The sequence below is a fragment of the Rhynchophorus ferrugineus genome, unplaced genomic scaffold (genome assembly GCF_030347505.1).
Source record: "Rhynchophorus ferrugineus isolate W39M unplaced genomic scaffold, kcgeb_rfMv2 rfM8, whole genome shotgun sequence".
In the NCBI taxonomy this organism is placed as follows: Eukaryota; Metazoa; Arthropoda; class Insecta; order Coleoptera; family Curculionidae; genus Rhynchophorus; species Rhynchophorus ferrugineus.
The window spans coordinates 10163069-10185830 of NW_027472587.1; the positions used below are offsets into that span (position 1 = coordinate 10163069).

Here is a 22762-nt window from a genome sequence, read left to right on the forward strand (position 1 = left end):
AACTATCCCATTTGGGATTGGGGCGGTTGGGATTATCATAAGAGATATGCTTTTCATACACCACAGAATGATGTTCGAAATTGTATTTTTCAGTCGAATCGTGTGCAAACCATTGGATATTTTCTAATTGAATCTTATCTAAGCTCTCTGCAAGTTTTTGAGAGTTTGAACTGATGTTTCGGTTCAATAAACATTGCAATGCGTAGTCTTCGAAATATTTTCGTCTTCCAAGACGTTCTTTGTTATTAATATCAAAATTACTATTTTTAAATCTTTGAGACCAAAATTGACTGGTATATTGACGGGACTGTATTACGAAGTATTAGTGAAAGTAATGAATGGATTGTAACCTGAATTTTAAGCGTTTACTGTTTAGCTGAATGTAGCTCAATGAAACTCAATGACACTAAATTCAAAAATGTTATTTTTTTTATAGAGAAATATGAAAACCACACAGTTTAATAATTGTTTACATTCTAAAATTATCACTACACTCTCTCAAATACCAGCACGATTTATTATATATCATTTAGTTCATAGCAATTCTAAACCCCCCAAATGTCCAAATGATGACCAAAATGGCGAACGGATTCAAAATAACTCGCGTGTGCAAGTTTGTAATTAAAACAGAAATGTTCGGTGATTTATGAAAGCCATTGATTCGTTATTTTGACTCAATTTTTAGAGGCAGGACAGCATTTATTTAAACTATTTTTGAGTTAGGAGTTTTTGAATGAAAACGAAAAGAATGCTGCTTAAATCACTTTGTATCCTACTACATACAGTCATCAAGATGTGTGCCGCAATTTGTAAATTAGTTTCAGTATCAGACAATATTTTCCTTCTCATTTTATTCTAGTTAAAAAGAGACACAATGCCGTCCGATTAATCCGAACTCGTAAACGAATGAGCCTGTCAAAGTCGATAGGTTGTCAGACGTATGCAAAATTCTTGAAAGCAATAGTGATAAGAGGTTATAGCACTAACCATTGTGGCTGTATAACTAATTGTACTTTTTAGATGTACTATAATGTTAAAATAAATTATATTTGATAACATTTTTGTTCGATTATTTTATTTAGATTAGAATTTTGTTGTATATCAAAGTTCAACTGAACTAAAATTCAGAGTTGATACGACAACATTGCACAAAAAAATTTAGATGACGTGTATACAGTAATAAGTAAGAAGTGACGAAATTAAATAAATGAATAAGAATATTAGAGGTTCCTTATTTTGTACAAAGAAAGCTAACATTGTCTAGTAATTACCTATGTTATAGTAAGTTTAGACGCTTTATCAATCAATTTGGTAGTAAAATATTTAAGTAAGTTTAACTATTGCTATAATTATATTGTAGCAACTTCTATATTCGGTATGTTATTGTTGTTATATTTTATGTATCTTGTATGTTCTATGGAAAATTTAATCAAAAAGCTATTTTATTTTACCTGATGGTAACATTAGCGTATGGGAGAGAAAAACAATAATTATCGTCCGAATTTTCAGAATGGCCGTTGAGGAAAAACATAAGATATAACTTCTTCTTTAATAGGATATTCTCAGCAGAGAGGATGATTAAGAAGAGAGTAGACTGATAGAAAATTATGTTATAATGAATTCAATATAATTTTTGTATTGTAATATAATATTTGTTTGCACATCATCACCATTTTTCCACAAATCTTTCAACTTTATTTGTTATCTATCATATTTAGTCTGAATCTGGATAAGTTTAATGACATTGCCCTTATTATTTTTTAAGTCGGTATCTTTTGAGATATGCCGCTTTTGTCAGACTTCCTCGACATTTTATTACCGTGTCCTAGTATCAAATTCATCTCTAGACAAAGCAAAAAACGCCAGATAATAAATCCGCCGCTTTAACGAAAGAACAAGAACGATCCCGGGCAGCAAATACACGGAATCTTTTATAGCACTGTCCGAAATAAACATAAAACCCTGCCCGGTGAAAAAACGGAACGCCCTGTAGAGCGCAAGATGGTTTTTCATCGACGACCTTCCAATGAGAAAACTGAAAAGATGATTTACGATCGCCCGTTGTGTTAATAAAAATTTAAATCATACGCTATAAACTGATACATCAATGTGGGACCAATAAAAATCGACCGAGCAAAACGAAAGGTCCACAGAACAACAGAGAGAGAGAGAGAGGCCGCGACAAGAGACGAACGAAAGGGAAGAAAAGCGCACACAAAAAAAGGGGGGCACTTTAGTTCGGGATCTTAAAAGATCATTTAATTATCGGCCCGTTTCTGGTGAAATTATATCGAATAAAAATGATTTATTGTTGGATTTATGTGCTTTTATTTCTTTTCTGGTACTGCGTTGCATAAAAAGCGAGAATAAATATGGCTGGTGTTGTTTTTTTAATAGTTTCAACCGTCGATATTTAACAATATGGAAATGGTAATTTTCTTGAGCCATTACATGTTTTAATAGCTTGAATATCAAAGGATTTCGTGCGTCGAACAATATAGTTCGTGGCTGAACTTTCAAATTCTTTGACCTATCTAGAGTATATCTCAATATTCAGTTTATATTTAAATTACAAAAAATTACTCCAACTTGAACTAGACAATTTATTAGATTTAAATAGTGAAATGGCGTCATCAAAATGTCATCACTTTTAAATTTTGATTGATTTTGGATTCGACACATAACAAAATTGTAATTTAAATAAAAGAATGAAATCAAATATAATTTATTTTAGCATTATAGTACATTTAATGTATACAGGTCAAATGAAAAGTCCCCAACCTGACACATAGATAGCGCTACTATAATTAAATCCATATGTTTTTGAGTTGTCCCTAACCTTCAAAAGATGCGTGTATAAATTTGACAGCTGTCGGATCGTTAGTTTGTGAATTATAGCATTCTGACTGAAGCACCTTTTGTTATTGTAAAAAAATGGATAAAAAGGAATTTCGCGTGTTGATAAAATATTGCTTTTCGAAAAGAAAAAATACAGTTGAAGCAAAAACTTGGCTTGATGCCGAGTTTCTGGACACTGTCCCAGGAAAATCAACTATCAAGAATTGGTATGCTAGGTTTAGACGTGGTAAAATGATCACCGAAGACGGTGAACGCAGTGGACGCCAAAAGAGGTTGTTACCGATGAAAACATTTTAAAAAATCCACAAATTGATTTTGAATTACTGTAAATTGAAGTTGAATGAAATCGCAGACACTCTAAATATATCAACTGAATGTGTACATGAAATCATTCACGAATATTTGGGTATGAGAAAGATCTGTGCAAAGTGGGCGCCGTGCGAGCTCACTTTTGACCAAAAACAACGACGAGTTGATGATTTGGAGCAGTATTTGAAGATCGACAGTCATCGGAGTGGACTGTATACAACGCACCCGCCCCAAAGCGTGGGAAAACGCACCAGTCGCCTGGCAAGGTTATGGCGTCTGCATTTTGGGATGCGCATGGAATTATTTTCATTAATTACCTTGAAAAAGGAAGGACCATCATCACGGCTACTGCATAGCGTTATTGGACCGTTCGAAGGACGAAATCGCCGAAAAACAGCAGCATTTAAAGAAAAAGAAAGTGGTGCTTCACCAAGACAATGCACCGTGTAACGAGTCAGTGAAAACGTTGGCAAAAATCCATGAATTGGGCTTCGAATTTTTTCTAGTACACTGTATTCTCCAGATCTGGCCCCCAGATTCCAGTTCTGTTCTCAGATCTCAAAAGAATGCTCGGTGGGAAGAAATTTTCGTACAATGAAGAGATGATCGCCGAAACTGAGGCCTATTTTGAGGCAAAGGACAAATCGTACTACATAAATGGTATCGAAAAGTTGGAGGGTCGCTATAATCAATGTTTCACCCTTGAAGGGAATTAGGTTGAATAAAAAATTAATTTTGCCAAAAAAAATATTTTTCTATGGTAGACCGAGGACTTTTCAATTAACCTGTTATTATCGAAGGACTTCTATCTAGGAAAGTACAACTAATTTTACAGCCAGAATAGTTTTGTAGGTTAGGTTTGTTTTGGCATTGAACTTTTTTCCAATTAAGAGTTCTAGGAGCGTTGTTTATGTGGTGGTAACACCTGGAGGGCTATCTGTATATCCAAATAATACATTTTAGTTTCATTAGAGAGCATATGTACGCTTTTACGTTTAGTTCCTGGATCCTTAGTTACTGCTGCTGTTGTTTCATCTTACGTTTTCTTGTCAAGTCTATTTAATATCACCGTATTTCTCCATAGTTTCTTTTGTGCTATCTGTGTTCATTTTTCTGGTTAAATTTGGATTTAATCATTCTATTCTATGTATACAAAATTTTTGATACTCTACAATACGATTTTATACGGTTATGGAGTTGTTTCGGCTTTCATCACCCTGTCTTAGTAATGGTCAGCATTGGACCATTATCCCGAAAGTTTCAGTCAGTGACTGTCAATGACTTAAATGTTTATCAAGACAAGGTACCAATATCGAGGTGATCTTGATTCGCCACCTGTTTTGCATGTGGACGATTTCTTCTTGGTTAATATAACATAATATCGTTCTTAATTTTGTAATTTGTTTTCATACTAATATTCAGTGCAGCTTTACACATTAAAATTATTTCCAATAACAACCCCAGCAACTTAAGTCTCCTTTCGTCAATTGTGGGTTTATCGGGACTGGGCCTAAAGTTTAACGTGGGCTCCGAACCACGGTCCTCGGCATTAAGCCTACCGACTGGCGAGTGACCAACTTAGAAATCATCCCAGAAGACATCCGGTCTTACCCAGCCTGGTTACTGGCGTGACTAGCATCATTTTCCTTGTCAGATTTTACACTCTTGCCTAGAACATTCACAAATTTTAACCAATCACAAACATAACTTTACGACCATGCCCCAGCAGTATTCAAACCCGCAGCTATCGCAACAGTGGTATGACCGTCCTATCGCCTTTACCACTGCGCCACCAAGCCGGCTATATAGTTTCTGTTCCAAGTAACTGATCTGTTTCTGATTATTTTACTATTTATTGGCTTTGGCATTTTTAACGCAAAATACCGTTTGCCAGTTAATAACCTCTAATTATCTTCACTATTGCTTTAAAGAATTTTGCAGATATTTGATAAGCAGACAAATTTTATAGGTTACATGTTCGGACGTGGCAATGCTCTATCTCTCTTTCTTTCTCTCTCTATACTCTAGTTTTCTTGTTTTCATCCAAGCTTATACTCTCTCTCTCTCTCTCTATTTAGGTAAAATAAAATGAAAATAATAATAATGTCGAACTTTAAAACGAAATTACAAACTGCGGTTGGCAATACTGGAAGTGACGTGACATCCTGATGACGTTAATTCACTGTAATTTTAGATAGACTTTGTTATAGCTAGTTGTATCAAGATAAACATAATTAGAACTCAAACCTAACTGTTATTACAATCAAAACAATTTAAAATTTAAGGAGAATTTATACTCTAGTTTTCTTGTTTTCATCTTGACTTATACTGTATTTTTAAAACTATTTACTAACTAAGGGAACTGAAAATTAATTCTTCTAATTAATTTTATCAAGAATATATAAATATCATATATAAATAACATAATACATGGGCTGTAAAGTCCCCGGCGTAACAGAGAAAACTCCGTTTCTTTTTGTTCATAATTGGCTTTATTCATCAACGTAATTTCCATCAAGAGCCACACAATCATTCCAGCGCCGCTCTAACATGTCAATACCACTTTTGTAGAACGATTTGTCTCTTGCCTTAAAGTACCAGATAAAAACTGAGCTGAGCTGTCAACTCAGATGACCTTCATTTGGATTTTGGAGTGTGGTGATCGATCCATGTTTGCATGGACATTGCAAACGCGGCACTATTTTCAGCAAGCCTTTCTCATAGTCAAAAGATCATGCAATATAAAATCAACACGTTCTTTTCATATCTTTACGATGTTACTACCTTATTTGGATGTCCACTGCGTTCTTCATATCTGTGTCCCTACGACCATATTTACAGTTAGCAAATCAACGTGGTTCTTGTTTCTGACGGAGCTGAATTCTTATAACACATTTTAAGCCATTGTTTCGCTTGGCCGGTATTTTTTCCTATCAAGAAGCTCTGTAAAATTAAAACACGAAATTGTTTTTGATCCATTATTTTGAAAATAACAAAAGTGGTCACTCTTAGCACAATAACTGACAAACTTATGAGTAGAACATCATGAAATTTTATCAGCTTTCTCTTGAAGGTTAGTACTAACTGAAAAAAGCAGTGAATGCAATAAAGCCAAGCACTATATGTTACCTTATTTGCAGATATGAGTATTTGATTTATTTAAAAATGCTCTATCTAATACTCGGGAGAGTTCCCATTTGTTTGCAAGCATTGACGGATTTAACTTGTATTTAAATATGCATTTGTTTGATGAAATAACAATTTCATTTCAGATATATGAAATACTTATATCCTTATGAATGCGAAAAAAGGAATCTTAGCACCCCAGCGGAATTACAGGCAGCTATAGACGGAAATAGAAGAGAAGGTAGGCGTAGTAGCTACGGACAATACGAACCTATATCCAGGTAAGTAAATGACATCTATTAGTCCCGGATATTCCTAATGGAAACAAGTTTGTTTTTTAGATCTCCGAATCCTCCTCATCAATTAAATACGCTCAATCATCTTGTTTCGGCAGCACAACAACAGCATTTGGCCAGGATGACGACGGCTATGACCGGCGGCATAGGACTACACAATGGAGCCCACCACCCCAGCCATCCGCAGCCCATCAACCAGCCGTTAAACGGCGGACCCCTTCCCAACTTACCGAACCTAGCACCGAATGAATTTGAAGTCAGAATGATCGAGTACATGAAATTGATTAACAAGGAAATAAGGTAACTTTTGATGATTAGCTTAGCAGTAAGTACCAAACATTTTATTTAAAAATTAATATCAATACTGTTAGGAATCACTTTTCTACGTGGTGATAATTTAATTTTACGTGAACTTTTGTAATGAATAATTCATTTTTTTTAGACATAATTCTCTTTTTGAACACTTTTATAAACTTTGAACAATCATAAAAATAGCCACTATACAACTGTCCACTTTTAGTGACAATTATTTAGTTTGTTCTTGGCTTGCCAAACCTACATATAGTCAATTCAAAATAGCAGTGACACGGGAGAACCGTTAAAACATCGCAATGTTGCCGCATTAACTCGAGTTTTAGTACATTTCGGCTCTGACATATAACAACATTTTAATATAAATAAAATAATTGAAGAAATATTTTATTAAATATGATTTATTTTAACATCATAATACATTAAATGCATTTATTATCGAAGAACTTAAAATTACAATTAATTTTACATCCGCAATAATTTATAGGTTAGAGTCGTTTTATTATATGTACATTAAGCTTTTTTACGTACTACTATCGGTAGGGTTCTAGGCGCGTTTTTTTATCCCCCGAAGGCCTAATCCACATAATTAACAAATGTATATCTGAGTAGTAATTAAACTTAGTTCTTGTTTCTTTCGATGCAATGTATCCTTGTAAAGTTATTATGATATATTTCTCTTTAGTTTTTCTTATTACTATCTGTATACATCCTTCTTTATAAAACTACATTTAATCACTGCATTTTCCTTAATGCATTTGCCATATCTGCAAAACAGTTAGTGTTATTTCTCTCCTTATAGATGTTAACCAAATGTTCATGTATATTCTGAACAACGCACATGCTCATAAAGCTTTCACAGTCTATAATACAATTCCTTACAACTAAAGTATATTAATTATATACTGACCTTTAGAGGTTTCCTCTTTCATAATCCTTTCTTGGTAATCGTCAGCATTGAATCATAAACCAACATTCGTAAGGTGTTATTCAATTACTCTCACTTTCAGAAACACTAATCAAGTGAATAACTGAGCTGTTTATTTCCAATCTATAAAAAATTTGCTCAAGATTCTACCATTTGTCAATTTCTTCTTCAATGTATAATCGAGCTCACACAAACCTAAGATGCTATTTTCAACAATGCCTCTTTCCATAAATCCAGAGAATTCTGGTTTAATATCCTCCTCGACCTGAATATTTATTGTAATCATTCTTTGCAATACCCTGTATCAACTCAATTGGATTAAAAATGCAGTGATAGGGAGGAAGATGTAATACTCTGTGGCCATAACATTCAGTAATCTGATCTACTATGTATCTTTTCTCAGGCATATTATAAGTATTCACTAAATAACATCATGATATGTCTGCAATAAATAAATGTTATGACTAACAAAACCTAATCGATAGTTATTCCACCATTTTCCATGAACCTTTGTTATCTTTACATTATTTATTATCATCTTGCCATAAGCGACCCAAAGTGCTATTCTGAAATATTCGTGCCTCCTTTAAATATATAAATTGATATAATTTTTCCTTGATTTTGTTATATGTTTTTAAAAATTGTATTCTTTTAAAAGCGATCTCTGGAAGTTATATTAAACCCTTTCGTGGGTTACCTTTACTCCACTTAAATCCTATATTATCCAACAATGTATGAACGGATGTTCTACATCTCTCAAATAGCTGTATATCTTTTGGATTTTGTGGATACTTTTGCAGACTAACAATTTTCACTGAAATGATTGTATTAAATTATGTTTCGATTGAAAAAACTACTTACTGTTTTATACATTTCATATATTTGATCTATGAAATACCAAGCTGATCTTGATTCGTCATCTGCTTCGCATAAACGCGGTTTCTTTTTGGCGAATTTAATGTTCTATCGTTTTTTATTTCTTGAGATATGTTAGTGACTGTGTCCGTACTTAATATACAGTGCAGCTGCAAGGCGCAAAAAATATTAAATAAAAACGGCGGCGATTTCAAATTTACTAAAACAAAGAGTTAAAACAACGTTTGCCGATTTATAACCCGTAATTATAATATTTTGAAGAATTTTCAGACGTTTGGCAAACAGACAATTTACAGGCTCATTCCGTTACATGTTCGAACTTCTCTAACAGCATTCTATCTCTTTATAAATGGAATAAAATGAGAAGGAATATGTTGTCTGACTGTAAAGCGAATTTACAACTTTAGACAGACACTTATTGACACTCGTGTCACTGCTATTTTGAGTTGACTATATGTGTATTTGCCTTAGAATGAGTTGAACCTATGCCACTAGGTTGCCTTTATGAAATGGTATAAATCCACTAAAACTTTTTCTAGTTGGTCACCACCCAAGTCGGTCCAAGGTTCTATTTCCAGCTTTCGTTTGGTATATCCAAATATCTTCTATCGGTGTTGCTATCATGTTGCCTTGTCAATTCCTCGAGTAGTCGCTCAATTATGTGCTTTTGATGAATCTTTAATCCCTCTTCTATCTCTTGTATTTCCATTACAAGGAATAATTCTACTTCCATTATATTTCATAAAGACTTTCGACTAAGTGCGTTGTTTGCTCTCAAACCGTATATTGTTCATCAATCCCTTGAATCTTATGTGCTAACATTTTAATGAATTTCTTACATATAGTTTACCCGAACAATGCTGGATTTAATTGTTATATTTATTGATTTAATTATTTATAGTTTCATTTAAAAATACGATTTGAACGCCAATTTGCTTCTGTCCAGGAATGTTGAATTGATATTTATATCAAAATTATGTGTAACTAAACTCTTCTCTATTGGTTTCAATGTTTTATTTCCTACCGATAATTCTAAATTCCATGTTTCTATTTTTCTAAGGTTGAGTTTTTAATTTTCATGGTCCTTGAGTGCTCTAGTGCTCCATAACTTCATTCCACCATCTAATGTATCCAGCCATCTTATATATATATATACTTTACCGAACTCGAAGTTCCCTACAATCTGCGTCCTCAGCCCCTTTTGATTCTTGACTTTTGACAGCACTGTTGGCTTTGGAACAAGAGAGAAACTTTATTTACATCGCTGGCCTTTTATACCTCTTGTTGCTACTTGTTGTTCTTCTCCTTTTCTACATACTAGTGATTGGCTCTTGTATCGACATGAATCATATATTTAACAAATCCAATCTCCAAATAAATATTACTCTGAGTAATTATCCAGGCCAAAACAACAAAACTCTTCTAGGGTATGTGAAAAGATATTTAATGATACGAAACGATAGATCGCATGAACCTCGCATGTATCACCACATAGTATTAGTGCATTAAGAACAAAATCGTCTTTAACGTTCACAGTGCTATTTCTTTCAGAACGGCAGCTACGACACCGACAGGTCAAGATGAAGCCTCCACCCCGAATCCCACATCGCCGCTAACTCCATTCGAAGTACAACAAAGGATGACCCTGTTCAGTTTGTACAATAACAATCAGCCTCAATTAGAACCGCAGAAGGAACCGATGAATCTAGCAGATCCAACTGCTTCAATAAAAAGAGAGCCCGAAGGCCGGGAGACGCCACCACCCGCCAAACGATCTAATGGCGAAAACGAAGAAACACTTAAAACACCCACGTTGTCGCCAGCCTCACCAGCCCGTCCAGTTAGTACCCATATTAAAATCAACAGCCGAGGTAAAATTCAAGAAATTTCAATTTATTTTATTAATTTTGATATCGCAGGTAGCTGCGAAATAGATCTGTAAGATCTAACTAGTTCTACCCATTTGTCAGGTTTTTTAAGCATAATTGTTCAAGCAGTCGTTAATCTACAGACACTCTGCGTTCGGGTATAGTCGTAATTGCCCTTCGGGTATAATTGTGTACTCATGGCCGATCAATTTTTTTTCCAATATAGTCGTCATTATATATAAAGTCGACATTAAAATTCATATAATAGAGAAATTCTCTATTTTCTCTCTATTCTAGAATTTCTCTATTCTATGTTTAAAATGACGCATCCAAGGAGAAGTAGATCGTTGAGGTTAGACTTCTGATAATAAAAGTTAGACGTCTGCTGTTTCATAATTTTTTTTAAACTTAGAACTATTCTATTTTTACATGGCGAGAATTTAATTTTAATTAATGATTTGATCCATTAATTTTACACAATTATGTGATAAACAAATGTAACAATCAATTTTCTACTTTAGACAATTCTCTCTTTGAACAATAAAAAAAAACTTTGAACAAACATAGAGATAGCGGCCAAGACACTGTCTAATTTAATATCGATTGTTTAGTTTGTTCTTGGACTGCCAAACATACACATGCACTTGACTTAGAATGAATTTCTTCCATGCCACTGAGTTATCTTTACCAAATGGTATGAATCCATTAAAACTTCCTAGTTGGTTACCATCCCAGTCTTCATAACTTGCTCCTTCAAGTCCACTTCTGCCTTACATTAGTCCATGATCTTCTGGTATCACTCATGTATCATGCCAATTGGTCACCACTATCCCCATTTTCTGCTTCTAATATTGTACATGATTTTGTTAATTTTGTTTTTTTCCAGTTTTTTTTATTTATCACCTTCACCTATTTCTTTTCGCACCCTTCTTTTTATGTTCTTCAACTATTTTATCTAAATCGGCATCCTCAACTTTATCATCAATTAAATCCTTAAATGTATCTCTTTCAAATCATAATTCTACTTTATGAGCTTTCTTCTATTCTTTATCTCTATAATCTAAATCAGTTATAGATGGGTGTTCACTTTTGTTATTTCCTTTAACATTCTTCACACTTTGTTTTATTATTATTTTCCTCTACGTCAGATTCATCAGAATTTCATTATCATTTTCAATTTCCAACTTGCTGTTTATCTTTATCATATCTTAAATATTTTTGCTTATGGCCTTTTTTCTTCCTCTTCGGATGAAGCTAAATAATCAGGTTCTTGATCCATTACTTTATTTAAATTCCTCTTATCGTTAACTTATTTTAATGAAAACATATCCTTCAACTGTTGGTGTGTTTTCTGTTGAAGTAAGCAGACAATAGGCGACATATAGCTCATAGTCGTCTAATTTCCTTGATCTCGAGGTTTTTTTTACGGAATTGGATTCCTCCAATTTAAGCAAGATATGTTCATTTTCATCAGGTTCGTCATCACTGTCTCTTATCTGCTCTTGAATGCGTTCTTCATCATCACTCACACTCTTGTTTTCGTCTTCCTCTTGCAAAACTGCCTGCATCGGTTTACTCACAGATATTTCTTTGGAATTTTCTATGTACGTATATAATGTACTTTCATCAAACCTTGCGTGTTACGACATTATGACCATTTGTTTGTTAGATAGCCACAATCTATATCCTCCTTCTGTATAGCCCACCATCACGGTCTCTTGCTTTTGGGTCTAGTTTGTTGCCTTTTGGTAAGATAGTGTACCATGCTCGGCATCCAAAGATTCTAAGTTTATTTAGATCATTTCGCCCGTGCCTTTAATCATTACTGAATAATTACTACGTTTTGTGCCTAAATAATAGTCATTATATTATCTCTCCAACTGTAACTTGTTCGTTATTTCATTGAATTTTATGTGCAAACATTTTGATGAATTTCTTACATATAGTTTACCCAGCAATGCTGGATTTAATTGTTGGTATCCTGTTTCGGTAATCAAACCCTCTGATTTTCCGATATAGATATTTAGTCCATTATTCCATTTAAAAATACGATTTCAACATATATCCAACAATATCTCTTTATCATGCCGATAATTCTGTTGGACCCCATGTATATAGTTTTTCTAATACTTCACTGGTCATTGTAAATTACACGTGGTTGATTTTCTAAACTCTGTTCCATTACTAATTACTACAGTGATTACAATGTTTCTTTATCCTACCGATAATTCTGTTGGACCCCATGTTAGTAGTTTACTAGTACTTCACTGATCCTTGTATACTATACTTTTGTTTTAATTTTTTTGCTGTCTCCTTGTTGTTTTGTGGCGGACCTTATATATGCAATCCGATACCTGTATGCCCACTACTTAGTTCCAACAGTTTTTGGTTTGACTGCTGATTAGTTGGTCTTAACACATTGTTTTCATTCATAAGTGCAATTTGATCCATTTTGTATGATATTTGTATGTATTTTTATAAGAATTCTTGTTCTCACTGTCCTATTATAACAGGAGCGAAACTTTGAACGTTCTTTGTGTCGCCGAACGTATTCAGTTCACCTTAGGTTGACCAACGGAATCTTTGAGACCGTTAACTGAGAGGTGGCCGTAATAAAATACAGATATATTTTTGGTTATATTTCTAAAGAGTTGTTTTCGAGAAGAGAAAAACACGTCTTGACTCTATGAAGATTGAGATCGAACTTAAAAACAATTTGAAGGAAAAATTACTTATTAAAATACTTTAAATAGTAGCTAATGGCTAGTTGTAACAGGTCAATTGAAAGGTCCCCGGCCTGACACATATTTGGCGTTACTAGAATTAAATCCATATATTTTTTAGTTAGCCTTAACTCGCAAAATATGTGTGTATAAATTTAACAGCTCTCGGATCATCAGTTTGTGAATTATAGCATTCTGAGTGAAGCAACTTTTGTTATTGTGAAAAAAAAGTGGATAAAAAGGAATTTCGCGTGTTGATAAAATAATGCTTTTTGAAGGGAAAAAATGCAGTTGAAGCAAAAACTTTTCCGGACACTACCTTAGGAAAATCAACTATAAAGAATTGGTATGCTAAATTTAGACGTGGTGAAATGAGCACTGAAGACGGTGTACGTAGTGGACGCCCAAAAGAGGTTGTTACTGACCAATACATTAAAAAATACACAAAATGATTTTAAATAACCGTAAATTTAAATTGAATGAAATAGTAGACACTCTAAAGATATCAATTGACCGTGTACATCACATCATTCACGAACATTTGGGTATGAAAAAGCTCTGTGCAGAGTAGGTGCCGCGCGAGCTCACTTTTGATCAAAAACAAACGAGTTGATGATTCGGAGCAATATTTGAAGATGATGTATGAATATTTGAAATTTTTGATATCAATATTTGAAGATGATGATGTAGTATGTTGCTCTCCAAAGCGCGTGAAAACGCAACAGTCGGCTGATAAAGTTATTGCGCCTGTATTTGGGTATGCGCATGGAATAATTTTCATTGACTACCTTGAATAAGACAATGCACCGTGTTACAGGTCAATGAAAACGATGGAAAAATCCCTGAATTGGGCTTCGAATTGCTTCCTCAGCCACTGTTCTCTCCAGATCTGGCCCCCAGCGATTATTTCCTGTTCTCAGATACCAAAAGAATGCTCACTGGAAAGAAATTTTCGTCGAATGAACAGGTGATCGCCGAAACTGAGGCCTATTTTGAAGAAAAGGACAAATCATACTACAATAATGGTATTGGAAAATTAGAGGGTCGCTATAATCAATGTATCACACTTGAAAGGAATTATGATGAATAAAAAAATAATTTTGCCAAAAAAATGTGTTTTACTATGGTAGGCCGGATACTTTTCAATTGACCTGTTAATATGTGTGCCGGCATGTGCCGTTAATTAAAAAAAAATAATTAGAAAATGATATATCCGGCAGGATAATTCAACAGAAATAATTAGTGATACATTCTATGATGCATATGCATTAATGATAATGAAGTTTATAATCTATCCGGAATAATTGAAAGATCCCCAGCTGATCGTTCATTGTTATTCGCATTATCCATATTGCTTTGATGATAGCCATTACTCGATACACCTATTTCGAGTCGAGCCGGTCCGAAAGAGAGAGCAACATACTCAGATGGCCGAACGACGCGCGAAGTTCAATCAATCACCGCGTTCGTTTGAATCAGTTAATATACATTCCCGGTCCTTTTTATAATGTTGCCAAAGTGACGCAACTCTCCCGCGTTATTAAATTGGAAGTCGATCATTAATTTTCGGCCGCAACCAGCTGATTGATTACCATTTTGTCTCGCGAACGTGGCGTTCTGTTTCCTTTTCTTTACCCCGTCGTATTTAGGGATCAATTAGAGGCCAGAAAGTCATTTGTTATCGCCCGCCTTGACTTCAATGGACCAGTACGGTTTGCTTAATTTTGCGGCAATTTGTTTTATTAGAAATATCTTTCGATTCATTAATTCATCCCCCTTAAAAAAGGGTGCATAATCGAGGGGGCGTTACCATTGGCAAGCTGTATTAACCATTTTCAAGAAAACGGGTTGTTTCTTTTATTTTAATGGATAATACAGATTAGCGTTGGGAACTATCCACTGAAAACAGTCGATAGTCGCAAAACAATCGAAACGATAGTCAATAGTCAAAAAACTTTTTCAGTCAAATGGACGGTTGGACTATTTTATTCATTTCGTCATGTCAGACGACGATGTACGAATCCTTTCCTGTATAAATTGTGATAGAGGAAAGGACGGAGATAACTGCTTGGGGCAGTTAATTTTATATGTGGTTATATTTTCCAACGGTAGTATAAGCAAGACGAAGATGTACATATTCCTTCACAAACTAACTTAAAAAAGAGACGGATAAAATAATTATTAAATACTGTTATAATAATACATAACATGCAATTTATATTTTAATTTTAAACGTAGTGGAATTACTTTTATGTTTGAATGTTCTGTCGATCTGTAAAAAGGAATGGAATTTTTCTATGGAATGGAATAATACTCCACAAATGTCTTATTGTATTTCAATGTGTTGATTGCTATTTTTAAATAATATACTATAATAAACATAGACATATAAATATAACTTAATACAATAAAACTTAAACAAAACATAAAAACTAAAGATGTGCAATAATCGTAAATGCTAAATAAAAATTAAACATATACCTAAACATAGAAAAAAAAACTAATCTATGACAAAACTAAAAATGATCTGAACGGAATGATATAAATGCTTTATTTATTATTGAACGGAAATATTTTTAACAAAAATCGAGAGAGTAATGGAAATATTGCCTATTATTGCCTCAAAAACAGTCAAAATATTTTACTATTTTACCCTATTATACTAACAATCTTGAAAGATATCGTACCAAAATACTATAATATTAATATACAATATATTGTTATTTACAAGTAAACTACCAAAAAAATCATAAAACTACATATATCACTACATAGTATAAAACAAAGTCGCCTTTTCTGTCCCTATATCCCTATGTGCGCTTAAATCTTTAAAACTACGCAACGGATTTTGATGCGGTTTTTTTCAATAGATAGAGTGATTCAAGAGGAAGGTTTATATGTATAATACATGCATAATATACTAAGGCAACATTGCTAATTTTAGAGGTTTCTAAGGTGATGTCGTAAATTAACCTATTTTTTTAGGCTTATTTAGCGATTAGTAAAAACGCTGCCTAACCCTACGAGTTAGATCAAATTAATGTACTACAGTATTGTACACCATAAAAAGGTCTACAAAAAAGTCGGCGATGGTATATGTTTATCTTTTAGGGATAACCCCAACCATTTTTATTGTTTACTTTTTACGTGAGAAAATGGCTTATTTACGAAGCTATTTTAAGCAATACGGCATTAATCCTTATCGAATTAAGTACCTTAAATACAGTGTGCAATTAATATAGATCAATATGGTTCCTTACAGCATGTAAATTAAACAAATATTTTCGGAGATATTACAAATTTAAAATTTGCGTTTAAAAATGTGTAATGTAATAAAAATTGTATGAATTTAGATATTCCAAAGATAGCAGGAAATCTTCATAGTAAGTATAGGGGAAGAGGAATTGTTTTACTCCAAATTTAATGCGTGCAGGCCAAGGGCAGTAATGAATGAACCAAAAATACTGGATCGATTTTAATCATGTTTTCATTGAGTGACATAGGCATATATATTTTATGCCCGTGCAAAGTCGGAGCGGGCCGCTATGTTTTTATATACAACGTTCATATTTTTTCTGTAGTGTATTTAATTTAGTATCAGCATTGCACCCGTGCGAAGCCGGGGCGGGTCGCTAGTTACATATAAATCTATGTAAGTATAAATTGGGTAGATTTTTGTCAAGGTCGCGGCTAGGATCGAGACAGAACGTCCGACTGAAAAACTACTAGTAGAACCAAAAACAGTAACTAGAAGTACGACTGAAACAGTGACTGATAAAAAGTTGTAAAATCCGTCTAAACAAAAATAGCGACTGAAACAGTCGACAGTAAAAAGTAGTCAATTTCATTCAGTAGTTCCCAACACTAATAAAGACAGTGAAGTAACACATGAACTGAAAAGTCCCGGGCGTAACAAAGAAAAAGCGGTTTTTTTGTTCAAAATTGGCTTTATTCATCAGCACAACCTCCATAAAGGGTCACAAAATCATTCCAGTGCCGCTCCAGCATTTCAATACCACTTTTGTAGAACGATTTATTTTGCCTCAAGTGAAGTGAGGGATCCTTCTTGCATCCATTGTCACGTATCTATGTGTTAGTAACTAGTACAAAAATACATTCAAATTACAAAAAATGCATTCTACATAGAGAATTAGAGATTATAACTATGTTATTTCTATATGATGACAATTTTAATTTACTAAATAATCTAGTCCATGAGGTCTGTACATATTGTTAAATATTCCACAATTAACCCTTTCTTCGGACATAGATCCTTAATAAAATAATACTTCTAACTTATTAAGTGACTTTAATATGGTTGCTTCTTTTGTGTTCAAAGATTTAAATAGTTTGTCGACTTTTAACTTTACTTATTTAGTCTATCCCTGGGCTGCCATATCTGCAGTTATTGTCTATCCAAAGTAGCAGTGAACTCACTCACTCCATCTCAATTTATGACATCAAAACGCTACAACGTTGTCGCATTTAACGTTGACAATTTAATTTATTTTAGCTTAGATATAAAACAACATTCTAACATGGATAATATAATGAAACAAAAATGTTATAAAATATAATTTATTTTAACATTATAGTACATCTAATGCATATATTATCAAAGGGCTTAAAGTACAGTTAATTAAATAGCCACAATAGTTTGTAGGTTAGAATTGGTGTATTAAATTTACTTTGAACTTGTTTCTAAACCACCTATGGTATCCCTTGGAGGCTTAATCATCCTAATTAGTAATTGTACACCCAAGTAATGTATTTTAGTTTCATTAGAGTATATTTTCACATTTTTACGATTAGTTCTTGTTTTCTTCCTTGCTGAGTTTTCTTTTCAAACCATTCTGTTTTTCTGTTACTACATGTGTGCCTTTTATCCGGATAAAATTAGATTTAATCTCTGCTACCTCCCTCGATCAACCAAAGGCTCATATATATTGAATAATTACACCTAAATTTATGTACATAAATATTTCAGATTCTACAATATGATTTTCAGTTTACAGTTATCGTTATCGTTATTAATCTTATATCATATTTACTCAGCTTTAGTTGATTTCACTCTCGTCGCCTGTCTTGATATTGTCAGCACTGAATCCTGAAACCCCACATTCAGAAAGTTTCATTCACTCACTGTCACATTCCACTATTCAAGTCAATAACTTATAATTTCCAACCTAACACTTGTTCACAATTCATTTGTCAATTTCTTCTTCTGTGTATGTGATGAAGTTCATCCAAACCGAAGGGTGTTATTGTAGACAATCCTTTCCACATATCCAAACAATTTTTGCCCCTATATCTTTCTCAACTTGCATATCTACTGTAATGATACTTTGCCACATCTCACAACAATTCGATTTGATTGAAATGCAGTGATAGGGAGGAAGACGTTACACTCTGTAGCCATATTATTCAGCCATCTGATATACTTTCAGCCCTATTTCTAAAAAAGTAACAAAATTCCATTAATAACATAAAACGCACTTAAACATTTATATTTACCAAGTGACATTTTGAAATACTTCAGTCTTTAATATAATATCTTCAAAACTTCTTACGGCTTTTGCCGACCACTTGTTGGGATTTTATTGTTCGATTTCTGTTTCTAACATGAAGAACAATATATCGGCAATTAATTATTAAGAAATATTATGATTTACAAAACCTAATCAAGTGTTATTCTAACTTTTACCTTTTCTATCAATTTTTGTTTTCTTTTCACTTTTTTTATTAGTGCCTTGCCAAGGGTGGACCAATCTTCCATTTTGAAATATACTGTCTGTAAACAAATTAAAATAACAAGTCTGTCTTAATTTTATTATATGCTTTTAAAAATAATATTACTTTAAAAGCGATGGCGCGACGTAAGCGAAGCGATCTAGAGTTTGCATTGGACCTCTTCGTGGGTTATCTTTATGCTATTTAAATCCCATGTTTTCTAACAGTATTTGACGTAATGACCCTCGAAGAGCTGCATATACTTAAGCTTTCGATGGAAACTTTCGATACTAACAATTATCTCTGAAATAATTGTATTAAATTATGTTTATGTTAAAGAAACTATTCATCGTTTTTACACATTTCATAAATTTAATCCTTAGTAGAGCTAACATTAAGGTACGTAGATACTTTCTTTTCAGTGAATCCAAAATTGTTTTCCTTTAATTTGAGAGATTTTACATATACTGCCCACACTAATATACAGTGCAGCTCCAATACAATAAAAATATTTCCAATAAAAACCCCAGCAGCTTAATATTTAATAGTATCAATACTCACCTCTCTAGCGCATTTTTCCGTCTCTGGTCGAGGTTATTGATTAAAAACGTAATCCATTTCTGACTGGTTCTTTATTTGACTCGAAATTTTCAACCAGGGTAATCAAAAATATTGGGCAGCGATTTCAAATTTATCAAAACCTCTTATTATCACTAATGTTTTGAATCATTTTGTATTTGACAACCGAACGAAATTTACAAGCTGATTCCTTTACATGTTCGAACGTATCAGGCAGCATTGTAACTATTTTTAACTGGATAAAATGAGAAAGTAAGTATTATCTGGTATTAAAACGAATTTACAAATTCCAATGGGCAATACATTATACATCTTGATGACGTGAATTCACAACCGGCTTGGATAAGCTATAGCAATATAATCTATCCAAAGTTTTTTTAGTAATTCGTCATGGATATTTGTGACTTCGAAATATTGCAATGTTGCCGCATAAACTCTTTCAAGTTTTAGTTCAGTTTGGCTTTGACATACAGGAAAATTTTAATTTAAATAAAATAAAATAACAAAAGTATTATCGAATATAATTTATATTAACATTATAGTACATCTAATACATATATTATAGAAGGACTTAGAACTACAAATAAGAACACAGGTATAATAGTTGGTAGGTTAGATTTGTTTTGTTTAGATTGAACTCTTTTCCACACTATCTATGTGGTAGAGTCTCTAGGCGCGTTTTTTTAAATAGTGGTATCCCCCTTGGGGCTTAATCCACCTAATAAACAATTATATATCTGAGAAACGTATTTTACTTTCATCCTAGAGCATATTTACCTTTTTAAGTTTAGTTCTTGTTTCCTTCGATGGTGTGTTTATTGGTCAAGTCGTCTTGGTTTCACTGTATATTTTATTTCTTCTGCTATTATCTGTGTACACTATTCTTCATAAAATTGATCACTGAATTCTGCCTAATGCATTTACCATATCTACAAAACAATTAGTATTCATTCTCTCCTCATAATAACAATTACAATCATATCTGGGTATACAAATCTTTCATGCCTCACAATACCATTTTCTACAGTTGTATTCAATTAATTATGTACATACCTTTAGTTGTTTCCACTCTCATCACTTTGTCTCAAGAATTTCTAGCATTGCACAGCATTATCACATATCCTGAAAGTTTCCTTCAGCAACTTTCACTTTCCGACTCACTGTTCAATTCGATCACTAAACTGTTAATTTCTAATCCGTCTGAAACATGTTCACGATTCCACAATTTATCAATTACTTCCTCTGTATGTCTTATCGAGGTCATGTTATGTTGACAATGCTTCCTTCCACATAATTAAACAGTTTTTGATGGAATATCCTTCTCGACCAGCAATATATCTGCAATTAATTATTAATAAATATAATGATCAACAAAACCTAATCGAATGCTATTGTAACTTTTATCTTTTTCTATCAATTTTTGTTGTCTTTACACTTTTTTATTACTGTCTTGCCAAGAGTGCCACAATGAACCATTTTGAAATATTCAAGTTTTATCAAGATACACAAATTCAAATAGTTTATCTTCCTTGGTCTTATTTTATGCCTTTAAAAATTGTTTTTTTAAGGCAATGTCTGGAAGTTCCATTAAAGCTCTCTGAGGGTTATCTTTACACCATTTAAATCCTATGCCCTGTAAGAATGTATGAAAGGATGTCTTACATCCCTCAAAAAGCTGCATGTCCCTAACTCTTTTATGTATATTTTCCGGGCAGAATTTTCGCTAAAATAATGTTATTAAATTATGTTTATATCGATCCATTATCTCGTTCATTTTTTTAAATATTTTATTAAAACCGCAATCAATTTGTGACCCTGACTATGTATTGTTTTCGGCAGTTTTCAAACGAAATGATATCATATATTACGGAGGGATTCAAAATTTATCAAAATAATCAAAGCCCTAAAATAACGTTTGTCGGTTTTTAATCTGTAGTAATAATAACTAATATTCTAAATAATTTTGCGTCGTATTGTCAGACGTATGCAAAATTCTTTAATACAATAGTTTTAAGAGGTTTTAACTCTTATTTATAAATTATTGTGGCTGTATAATTAACTGTAGTTTTCAGTTATATTATAATGTTAAAATAAAATATATTTGATAACATTTTTGTTCAATTATTTTATTTAGATTCGAATTTTCTTGTACGTCAAAGCCAAACTGAACTAAAACTCAAAGTTGATGCGGCAACATTGTAATGTTTCGACGTCACAAATGTCCATAACGCATTACTAAAAAAAACTTTGAATAGACTATTTATTAGACGTCATCTGTGATGTGCTATTCTTGCTGTCGGAAACAATAGCGAAGAAGCAACCCGAAAACTACAACAGGCTACTGACGCTATAAATAAATGGACCCAAATCTGGAAAATACAAATTAACCAAAACAAATCTGTGCATGTTCAATTCACCTATAAACAGGCCGCGCTTACACCATTGACCATAAACCACACTGTCATACCATACAGCAATAATGCTAAGTATCTCGGAATGACACTTGATGCAAAACTACGGTGGAAGGAACATGTCAAAAAGAAAAGAAAAGAACTTGAGTTAAAATATAGAAAAATGTATTGGCTAATTGGAAGAAAATCTCAATTAACTATACATAATAAATTACTTCTATATAAACAAATATTAAAACCTATATGGACATACGGAATACAATTATGGGGATGTTCCGCAAAAAGCAACATAAATCTAATACAAGTTTTCCAGAACAAAGTCCTAAAAAGCATCGTAGGTGCACCCAGATATTACCGGACCATTTATTTACATCGAGATCTTCAGATACCGACTGTCAATCAAGAAATTAAAAGAATTGCAAAGAGACATGAGGAGAGACTTCACTCTCATGTTAATTTCGAAGTATTACAACTCTTGGACAACACCAAAACCGGACGCAGACTCAAAAGGACCAAACCATTTGAACTTGTGTAGTGTGTTGTAGTGTAGTGCAGTGAGGTGCATTAGAAAAAACTCAAAGTGTTAAAACAATTATTATTATGTTAGAGACTATGTAGGACTGATGAGTCCTATTAGATATATACCTAGATTTAAGCTATTATAAGGACAAATTGTAGGTTAGTCGGCAACGACTAGTAACAATGTATATAATTATAAAAAAAAAAAAAAAAAAAAAAAAAAAAT

The 22762-nt window shown here is 33.1% G+C and overlaps 1 protein-coding gene and 1 long non-coding RNA gene across 5 annotated transcripts in view; one reads left to right on the top strand and one right to left on the bottom strand.

Annotated features, from left to right (window-relative positions):
- The window catches only part of retn (retained), a 265375-nt gene that overhangs the window by 240884 nt on the left and 1729 nt on the right, over positions 1 to 22762 (top strand). For 3 of the 4 annotated variants that reach the window (XM_076411354.1, XM_076411355.1, XM_076411357.1), the window contains exons 6-8: positions 6441 to 6575; positions 6636 to 6890; positions 10243 to 10577. In XM_076411354.1, the coding sequence (XP_076267469.1) occupies positions 6441 to 6575; positions 6636 to 6890; positions 10243 to 10577 (725 nt within the window). The remainder of the gene's footprint in view (positions 1 to 6440; positions 6576 to 6635; positions 6891 to 10242; positions 10578 to 22762) is intronic. The other variant, XM_076411356.1, reaches the window with a different exon arrangement.
- On the bottom strand, positions 19988 to 21022 carry LOC143200752 (uncharacterized). Its single transcript, XR_013006807.1, has 3 exons — positions 20660 to 21022; positions 20384 to 20535; positions 19988 to 20324 (listed from the first exon to the last, which is right to left on the bottom strand). It is a non-coding gene; the product is annotated as an uncharacterized LOC143200752 (long non-coding RNA).